The sequence below is a fragment of the Corythoichthys intestinalis genome, chromosome 17, assembly GCF_030265065.1.
Source record: "Corythoichthys intestinalis isolate RoL2023-P3 chromosome 17, ASM3026506v1, whole genome shotgun sequence".
NCBI classification, from domain to species: domain Eukaryota; kingdom Metazoa; phylum Chordata; class Actinopteri; order Syngnathiformes; family Syngnathidae; genus Corythoichthys; species Corythoichthys intestinalis.
In genome coordinates this window covers 33,586,058-33,596,887 of record NC_080411.1, presented here as the reverse complement: position 1 = coordinate 33,596,887, position 10,830 = coordinate 33,586,058, and the positions used below count along the sequence as shown (strand labels likewise).

The 10,830-nt window shown below is 42.5% G+C and overlaps 1 protein-coding gene across 2 annotated transcripts in view; it reads left to right on the top strand.

The window, feature by feature from the left end:
- Positions 1–246: 246 nt before the first annotated feature.
- Positions 247–10,830, top strand: part of cplane1 (ciliogenesis and planar polarity effector 1) — a 66,836-nt gene continuing 56,252 nt past the window's right edge. For both annotated transcript variants that reach the window (XM_057819175.1, XM_057819174.1), the window contains exons 1-6: positions 247–391; positions 3,116–3,272; positions 3,559–3,694; positions 3,783–3,902; positions 5,395–5,627; positions 7,446–7,549. In XM_057819175.1, the coding sequence (XP_057675158.1) occupies positions 3,171–3,272; positions 3,559–3,694; positions 3,783–3,902; positions 5,395–5,627; positions 7,446–7,549 (695 nt within the window). In that variant the 5' untranslated portion in view covers positions 247–391; positions 3,116–3,170. The remainder of the gene's footprint in view (positions 392–3,115; positions 3,273–3,558; positions 3,695–3,782; positions 3,903–5,394; positions 5,628–7,445; positions 7,550–10,830) is intronic.

Here is a 10,830-nt window from a genome sequence, read left to right as displayed (position 1 = left end):
TAATAGGGACCATTCATGAAAAAACAGACCAATTTTTATTTTTATTTTCACACGTTCAAAAAATAAATGCATAATTGTTTCCATTTGGTTTCCGCATAAATAGCACACATCATTAATATCAAGAAATCTAGCAAGAGAAAAGTTGTTTTGATGTACGATATCTTATGTAAAATATTTAAATAAGGCTCACACGTTGCGTCAACATTGACGTCGCACCATCACGCGTTGCTACGGCAACGGCTTTCCCCGAGTGGATCATGGGAAATGTGTTGCTTGTGAAACGGAGGGAGTTTCGAATCATTTGTTACATTAACTCTCGTAAAACAGAATCATTCTCGATTAGGTTAAAAAAAGATGCCATTCAAGCAACGCGCCGTTTCAGCAAAAACGTGTAAGTACCGCAAATATCAACGAAACAGGCTTTCTATTCTCCGTAGAATTAGCTCGGTGGCTAATGTTATCAGCCGAACCGTGGATTCGTAAGGGGCGACAAAATGAGAGAAAAAAGACCTTAGACGAGCGTTTTGGGGGTGAAAGAGGTGTAAATTGGACCAACGCTTCCAGAATGACGCAGAGACTAGGTCGGTGACCACGAAGAAGAAAAAAAGAGCGTTTTATCCACGACGCTGAAGTTAGCCCCACGTAGCTCCATCGCGTTCCTGTGTACTGTATTTATCTCTCCATTCCACTTTTAAAGCCTGTAAATGGGATAAAATGCCTACGAGTGGCAGTGGTTTGCAGTGAACTGGCTCACTGTAGTCACTATGGGACAAATCAACAAACTGTCACCAGAATAAAATGGTGTTGAGTTTCTCTTTTATTTCACACTGTACACTATCTGTAAAATGACACCCATTCGCGAAAATCCGATTGGCAAAATTTGTCGGTGGAATTCTTTCCCATTCTTGTTTGATTTACAACTTCAGCTGTTGAATTGTTTGGGGCCCAGGGAAGCCGACTGTGTTTCTGTGGGTTGTTGATAAATAGCTTTTTCCTTGCGTAATAGAGTTTTTATTAGCACTTATGGATATAGTGCCTGACATTGATTTTCTGAAGTGTTCCTGAGCCCATGTGATGATATTATTTACACATTGATGTCAGTGATGCAGTGCTGCTTCAGGGATCAAAGGTCACGAGCATTCATTGTTGGTTTTTGGCATAAGCGGATTTTCAGGGGGGCCAGCCCCCCCCGGTGGCCGAAAAGTGTCATTGCATGTAATTGACTTTCCTATATATATAATATATGATATATATGTATGAAGGACGAATAGTAACGGGGTAATGATTCCAGTTGTGGCTAAACAATAGCATATGACGATTAGCAACCGTGTGGCAACCCCCCCATCCCAACCGAACTCGTCAGCGCTGACGACTTCAATTGAAGGGCGGAGGGGGTGTCACGCAAACGAGTGAAAAGCGGGCCAATGTTTATTCTGTATATCCTGGTAGCCTCTTTTTTTCCTCCTCAGACAAAACTGTCTCTTTTGTTGCTTTTTGCTGCATTCGCGCGAAAACGTTCACCTCAACTTCTGTCTTTATAATGAATGGGGAAAAGGGAAGTGACATATAGACCCTACCCACGTGACGTCACAACTCCGCCCTCCTGACTGGTGCCGCCCAATTGTCCGTCAACACATCGTGTTTACCTGTTACGGCTACGTACATTCCTCCTATTTACGGCGTGTTTTTCTGCTCGTTAACATTAATAATCAAAATGGTGACGGCGTGTGTGGCGGTCGGTTGCAATAACAGAGAAGATATACGGAGAGACTTGAAGTTCTACCGGATTCCGAGAGACCCGGAGAGGAGGGAGCGAGATGGGCTGCTGCAATTCGACGAGAAAACTGGGCTCCAAACGATTACCACAGATTATGTAGTAGTCATTTTATATCTGGTAAGATGCATTTAATATATATTTAGAGGGTTTTGGGCTGACAACCACAATTAAGATCATTGCTAGGCTAATCGCCGCCAACATACACGTATGTATGTAGTGAGAGTGCTATCGCTAAATCATATAAACATAAAAAGCCCTAGCTCCATTGACAAATGACATGAAATACATTAGACTTGACAGTGGATGTTAGCAAGAACAAAAGATTTTGAATCGAAAATTTCGTAACTCACCTTTCCAAGCACAAGATAGATTCCTGCCGAATTTTCGTGGGCGAGGACCTGTTTCACCCAACCAGCAACGAAGTATTTATAAGCCTCCAAGCTCTTAAAGTTTTTCAAACTTTCGTGAGAATAGGCTGATTTTGTGTGGACAAGATAGTTGTACATATCAGGGTAGCTAGCAGATGTCAGGCAAATACGGTGAACACAGCGGGTCGAAAAACATCGATTTAGGCATCAAAAATGGATCTGGCGAATGGATAAACTGAAGCTTTTCCACATAACGCCTTTTATGCAACGCATCAAGTGAGTTTACGGCATCCGAAAGCAGCGGGTCTTCCATGAAATGCATTATAAATTGCTCGATCAATTGAGACCATTGATAATATGGACACAAAATGACGGACAAGGGGGCGGAACAATACAGCGATCACGTGATTTTGTGACGTCGGTGGGTAGGGTCTATACCATAAAGCAGTTAGCACATTTGTTTTTGTTTTTTTTTTTTCAACAGACTCCCGCAAGATATAAAAGAGGTGCCATTAATTGGTTGTCAGTCGACATATTATCACATATGTTATGAAAATATTTTATGAAGGTTGAAAAGTTACCTGGTGTTGTTTTAACATATTATGGCTAAATGTATGTATGAATTAAGTTGTATGTTGGAAATTGGATGTATGTTTTGCATAAAACCGATTATGAAAAACCGATGTCAATATTATCCGATATCATTTTAAAATGCTCTAATTATCTGCTAAAAATAAAAAGGTTTATCCATTTAAATATTAAATATCTTGTCTTTTTGGTGTATTAAACTTAATATAACTTGAATATGGTTTGCAACTCAATGTGCTCTGTTTTTATTTATGTTTAATGCAATGTCCCAACTGCATTGGAATTTGGGTTGTATTATCTGCAGTTCTTCACACATAACCATTTGAATTATATGTCCTGTCATTCTATTATTTTGAGAAAATCTTAATTTCTTTCTTTGCAGCGGCTTTCTGGTGAATATTTAAAGAATGGTTTCCCGATAGAATCGTTAAACACTAATGGTGTGTGTGACCACAAACATGGAGCTAAAGCTAGACGTTGTCTTGTCGTCCAGCATCAAACGAAAGAAGCCATGGCCACGATTCTGCTGGCTTGGACAGGTACAAAATCACCATTGCGTCCAGAGCATTAAATCTTCAATATTATGTATGAATGCATTATGTAAAAAAAGATAGCTTTCTTTGACAGCATGTGAGGACTGTACAGGACCTTAGTAGCTCAATTATTTTTATCTTGCTTATACATCAAATTTTGTTTGTAGCAGAAAGTAAAAAAAAAAAAAAAATCTACTTAGTGACGTGTAAGCTTTCATGGCGTTTCCAATTTAGATAATTCCTGGGATTTTGTAACCCAAAGACGAAGTCTAAATTCTCTCCTATGCTACAGGAGAAGGAGTCTGTATTCCTCTTCGATGACAAACGGATTAGCAAGATCAACATTGTGTCGGGTCGCACCAAGAAAAAGACCCCTGAACTCCATCCTTTGCTCAATAAAGTGGTGACGATGGCTCCGTCCCGCAACGGTAAGTTTAAATCTCAGGAGTCAAAAGTTTCTACTTTATTATGTGGGAAAATAAAAATCAATATCTTGGCTGTTTGTGTGATTTTAAGGTATGTGGTTCTGTGGACTTCTAACCTCGGGTGAGCTATTTTTATGGAACACGGACAAAGACTTGTTGCGGACCGCTGCAGCAGTCCCTGAAGTCATTCAGATGATTACTAGTACTAAAGGTAGGTCGGTACTTATTAGTAGTGCAGTTTGATCAAATGCATTGATGGACCAGTTGAACAAATCCATGATTACCTTATTGAACAGAAAGCAGTAAGACCCTCAGATAGATAGCGGGATAGGAACGGGGAAAGTGAGGGGTGGGAGACCTCAGGAGGAAACTTCTGGCTCCGATGAAGGCTAGAAGAATTAAAAAAAAAAAAAACCTTCACCAGTTTCACTCACCAAAATCAGATGGATATGTACACTGCAAAAACATACCTCCTTAAAACTAGTTAAATTCGCTTGTTTTCAGTGTAAATCTACAAGAAATAAGTGAAATAATGAGGAAAAATAGCTAGCTGAAAATAAGCTTACCACTTATTTTAATCAATAAACTAGTATATTTAATTTAAAAAAAAGCTTGTTTGTCGGAAATGCTCTTAATTCAAGAATAGATATCGTTCAAAACATTATTTGAATGCAAATTTTTCTTGATTTAGGTGAAAAAATTACCAATTTTTAGATTTATGGTTTGATAAGAACCAATAGTAATATTTACTTAAAGTAAGTGGAATAATCTGACGCATTAATCTGTTAACTAGTCTTTAACACTCAAAACACGATGGAGAAAATGATTTGACTGGATTTAAGAAAAATTATCTGAATAAGACGTTATAAATTTGCAGTATAAGTCATAAACGGACACACAAAAATGTCTCAAAGAGCCATGCCTGAAAATGACCAGTTCCTCAGCCATTTTGATTTGAAGAAGCCTTCTTTGCAAATTCCAAAGTTTGTATTTTGAAAAAGTCATTTTAGGGAAGACTAATAATCTTGCACAGTGTTACCTCTACTTACGAAATTAATTGGTTCGGGAAGTAGTTTCGTAAACTGAAAAATCCATTAGTAGAGACACGTTTTCCATGTAGATGCCCTAATTCGTTCCATGCCCCCCAAAATTCAGACAAATGTTTTAGCACAAAAATGCATCAAAACATGTTACAAATACATGCTGCTATTAGACTATTACACAATAACAATAAAATGAGAGCTGTGCATCATGTAAACAAACAAACAAAGAATAGATAATAAAAGTTAATACACTCACGTGAAGCTGTTGGAACATGAGGGGTGAATGAAGAAGACACTGGGATACACACATACAGTAGAAGTCCCTCTCAGCCAATTGGATGCCAGGAAGATGCTAGGCAATAGCCAATGGCAGAGCAGCTATAAGTATGTTATGTTCAATAAATCCTGGGAGCTGCGAATAGCAGCCCATACTGTATTTTTGCCTGTCGTCTCCTGAAATTTCTTTCCAAACGAGGCAATATTTTCCCGTTAAGGCATATCTTCCTTACATAGAGATGTTCGTAAGTAGAAGTACCACTGTACTGTGTGGGTATTCCTAATTGTGTGATGTTTTTTGTTGTTTGGTATTAAACATAATAGCCTTCTAAATTTATTCTGTAGAATTTCCTACAGCAATTTATATATATTTTTTTTATTCAGGAAAAGCTGCACGGCTGTCCGTCCACGTGTCAGGTGAAGGGACGCGCATCCTTTTGGTCAACACATTCGGGCAAGCGTTCCTGTGGGAATGTATAGACATCGAGGATTTGATTTTAGCACGTGACGGCATAGTAAATGGACGATGGTCGCAAATACAGCCGCCACAAGACAATCCTCTGCCCACTTTGAAGGACAAAGAAGCAACCCAGTGCAATGTCTTTGTGGAGAGCCAGGTTTGTGTTTATCAGTGAGATTTGTGTTCCCTGCAAGGGCGTAGGTTTGCATAGGGACGGTAGGGACATAACGCTACCAACTTTTCAGGATGCTCAAATTGCCTTATTTGCATTGTATAATGAGTTCAGTTATTTGGGTAATTTAGATTGTCTTCCCATACGTTGTAAGGATAGAATAGACAAAAGGGGGTCGGCATCCCAAAATGTTGAAAAATATTGGACCAAAAAAACATATATGTCTGGAGCCGCAAAAAATTAAAAGCCTTATAGTGAGGGCAACACATGCTCTTTGCATCTATATTAGCTATATTAGCCTACTAACAATTGACTAAGTTGGCTACAAATACGTAATGAGCCTTCATTATTAAATGTTTATTTTCCCTGCAGTGCATCCTATAGTGATGACGCACCACATGACTACTTTGTTGTACGATGCTGCCTCAAGTTTAACTTCATTACAATATTAATGAATAAGAAGAATGTTTTACTCCTACAGAAATCATTTAAAACAAAAAATATATTTTCCTCCCCCATCTTTTTCCATTTTCAAACATTTTTGAAAAAGCTCCAGGGAGCCACTAGGGCACCGCTAAAGAGCCACATGCAGCTCTAGAGCCGCGGGTTGCTGACCCCTGGAATAGACCCTACCATAATTAAGTGAATTATTTTCATTGTGTTCAGTCTTACATTTACCCCTTTTCACCTGCTGAATTTTCCAGTCCACTTTTTCCCCCTCAAACACGTTTTATTGGCTTATGACTTGACCCCCCTCAACCTCCTCCCGTCACACAGACACAGACGCACACACACAGCCCAGTCCCCGACAGAAATATAACATGCCGCCTCCTCCGCCACCTTCGAAGAGGAGGGATATTAGAATTTTTTTTTCGGTCAGCACTAGCCACTGTAAGTAATGTAAAAAGACGTCAATGTTGTGGAGGTGGGGCAAACACCACTAATTTTGCTACTAAAAGTCCGACTTGCATCAGAGTTAGCATAGCATTAATCTGTGTGAACTTGCTGACTTGCAAAACTACTGCGGTCAGGCCAGCTTCCACAAGGAACAACAAAGTCAAGCTAGCCGTCCCTCATTTGCATCACTGTTTGCATAATGTGTATTACCGTAATGCAACGCGGTGGCTTCAGAGTGCAACTCCTGAGAATGGGTCTGCTTCAGAGGGACACTGACATAAAATTGAACTGACATGAAAAAAAAATCTGTTAAATGAAATCACACATCAGAATTTCATGAGAGTACTTTGGTTTGACTCTTGGGGTAGTTTAGGATCGCTCAGATTAAGATCAGTCCTGTGATATCTGATTTTTTTTTTCATGATTTTTTTTTTCCAAATAACTTTTATATTTCAATAATTTAGTTTGCGTCTGGGAGTGCTCCAGTGTCCTCCAGAGGTGGACCCATTCTTGGATAGCGCTCCAGTTTTTTAATAAGGGGACTTGCACTTCAAAATGTTTCTTTAATAATTTTTTAAAACAATGGTTTGAATCGAACGTTGGATCACGTGAACCAATTCACATAAAAGGAGAAGTCAATACAGATTTATTTTGGTTTGATCATTTCGCCTATCAATTAATATTCATGAGCTATCTATGTTTATATTCATGAGAAATGTGGCGGTGACCCCTGTTCAATAATCTGTTTGGTCTTATTAATGTCCCTTCCCCAGCAAAAAGTTAACATGCAGGTTATGCTGTTATATCGTCCCTACCAATGTTGAGACCAAACCTACACCCTTGGTTCCCTGAGGTTGAGTGTTTGATTGTGTAGCTAATGTTGTAAATGCTGTGCTTTAATCACAGGTTACAGGTGATATCTGCTTATCGGCATTTGTATTCACATCTGGGAAGAAGCTAATCATCACCTGCCTCAAAATTCAGTGGCTCGATGACCATGTTAGGTTTGGGTGAGTGTGCATGAATCTTATCAACAAGGGGTCGGCAACCTATTTCCAACATGCACTCTTATGGGTGCATGATGGAGGAGCGGGTAGCGCTTCTGCTTGACAGTTGAGAGGTCTTTACTTTGGATTTCGATGGGGTTCGCTTCCATGGTTTTCCCACATTCTAAAAACATCGATGTTAGCTTCACTTAAGGCAGTGGCCTCAAACTCAATTTATCCGCAGGCTGCTGAAGATAGTTTGGGTGAGTGTGGGCTACATCAAGTATTCCACCAAGATTTTTCCCACAAAGAAATCACATTAAAGTAATCTAGTTTTCTCAAGCTACAGTGGTATGAAAAAGTACAGTATCCGAACCTTTTTGAATTTCTCACATTTCTGCAGAAAAACACCATCAAATGTGATCTGATCTTTGTCAAAACCACACAGATGTAAAAACTGTCTGTTTTAACTAAAACTACTCTAACATTTATAGGTTTTTATATTTTAATGAGAATAGCATGCAAACAATGACAGAAGGGGGAAAAGTAAGAACGTCAACCTTCTGCCTAAGGAGACTTAAAGAGCAATTGAAAACAATTTTTACCAAACAATTTAAGTCAGGTCTGTGCCCAATCACTAATGAGTGGTTTAAAGCTGCCCTGCTCACTATAAAACACACACCTGGTAAGAATTGTCTTGATGAGAAGCATTGCCAGATGTGCATCATTGCTCGGGCAAAAGAGCTGTCTGAAGACCTGCGATCAAGGATTGTTAATTTGTATAAAGCTGGGAAAGGATACAAAACCATCTCTAAAAGTCTGGATGTTCATCAATCGACAATCAGAGAAGTTGTCTAAAAATGAAGAGAGTTTGGCATTGTTGCTTCTCTCCCAAAGAGTGGCCGTCCACCAAAGATGAAGCCAAAAGTTCAGGGCAGAATACTCAGAGAGGTAAAAAAAGAACCCTCGAGTGTCTGCTAAAGACTTACAGAAAACACTGGCACAGTCCAATATCTCTGTGTACACATCAACTACATGTAAAACAATGGCCAAGAATGGTGTTCATGGGAGGACTCTACGGAGGAAACCACTGCTGTCCAAAAAACAACATTGTTGCTCATTTAATGTTCGCAAAAAGGCACTTGGACACTCCACAGAAGTTTTGGCAAAATATTTTGTGGACTGATGAAACCAAAGTTGAATTGCTTGGGACTAACACGCAACGTCATGTGTGGAGGAAAAATGGAACAGCTCACCAACATCAACATCTGATCCCCACCGTGAACGTGAAGCATGGTGGAGGGAGCATCATGATTTGGCGCTGTTTTTGCTGTCAGGGCCTGGACAACTTGCAATCATTAATGGAAGAATGAATTCAAAAGTTTATCATGATGTTTTGCAGGAAAACCTTAGGCCGTCTGTCAGACAGTTGAAGCAAAAAAGAGGATGGATGTTGCAGCAAGACAATAATCCAAAACACAGCAGTAAATCAATTTCAGAATGGTTTCAGAAGAGCAAAATACACATTCTGGAGTGGCCAAGTCAAAGTCCAGACTTAAACCCCATTGAGATGCTGTGGCATCACCTAAAGACAGCGATTCATGCCAGACATCCCAGAAACCTGACTTAACTACAGCAGTTTTGTAGAGAAGTATGGGCCCAGATTAGTCCTGATCGATGTGCCAGAGGTGAGGGGCCAGACTAAGCATGGCTCAAACTGACCCCTTATGATAAGAAAAAGAAATGAACTCCAGTTTCCCTTGCCCGGACGCGGGTTACCGGGGCCCCCCTCTGGAGCCAGGCCTGGAGGTGGGGCTCGAAGGCAAGCGTCTGGTGGCCGGGCCTGTCCCCATGGGGCCCGGCCGGGCACAGCCCGAAAAGGCAACATGGGTTCCCCTTCCCATGGGCTCACCACCTGTGGGAGGGGCCAAAGGGGTCGGGTGTGTAGAGAGTTGGGCGGCAGCCAAAGGCGGGGGCCTTGGCGGTCCAAACCCCAGCTGCAGAAGCTAACTCTTGGGACATGGAATGTCACCTCTCTGGCAGGGAAGGAGCCTGAGCTGGTGGGTGAGGCAGAGAAGTTCCGACTAGATATAGTCGGACTCTCCTCCACACACAGCTTGGGTTCTGGTACCAATCCTCTCGAGAGGGGTTGGACTCTCTTCCATTCTGGAGTTGCCCACGGTGAGAGGCGCCGAGCAGGTGTGGGCATACTTATTGCCCCCGTAGACGAGAGGGTAGCCTCCCTCCGCCTTCGGGTGGGGGGACGGGTTCTGACTGTTGTTTGTGCTTATGCACCGAACAGCAGCTCAGAATACCCACCCTTTTTGGAGTCCTTGGAGGGTGTGCTGGAGAGCGCCCCCTCTGGGGACTCCCTTGTTCTACTGGGGGACTTCAACGCTCACGTGGGCAATGACAGTGAGACCTGGAGGGGCGTGATTGGGAGGAACGGCCCCCCCGATCAGAACCCGAGTGGTGTTCTGTTATTGGACTTCTGTGCTCGTCACCGTTTGTCCATAACGAACACCATGTTCAAACATAGGGGTGTCCACATGTGCACTTGGCACCAGGACACCCTAGGCCGCAGTTCAATGATCGACTTAGTAATCGTGTCATCGGACTTGCGGCCACATGTTTTGGAAGAGAGGGGCGGAGCTGTCAACTGATCACCACCTGGTGGTGTGTTGGCTCCGATGGCGGGGGAAGTTGCTGGCCAGACCTGGCAGGCCCAAACGTATTGTAAGGGTCTGCTGGGAACGTCTGGCAGAATCCCCTGTCAGAAAGTGTTTCAACACCCACCTCCGGCAGAACTTCTCCCTTGTCCCGGGGGAGGTGAGGGACATTGAGTCCGAGTGGGCCATGTTCCGCACCTCCATTGTTGAGGCGGCCGATCGGAGCTGTGGCCGTAAGGTGGTTGGTGCCTGTCGTGGCAGCAATCCCCGAACCCGCTGGTGCGGTAAGGGATGCCGTCAAGCTGAAGAAGGAGGCCGGTCAGGCCTTTTTGGCCTGTGGGACTCCGGAGGCAGCTGACAGGTACCGGCTGGCCAAGCGGACTGCGGCTTCGGCGGTCGCCGAGGCAAAAACTCGGACATGGGAGGAGTTCGGCGAGGCCATGGAAAACGACTTCCGGACGGCTTCGAGGAAATTCTGGTCCACCATCCGGCGTCTGATGAGAGGAAAGCAGTGCACCATTAACACTCTGTATAGTGAAGATGGTGTACTGCTGACCTCGACTCGGGACGTCGTGAATAGGTGGGGAGAATACTTCGAAGCCCTCCTCAATTCCACCGACACGCCTTCCTTTGAGG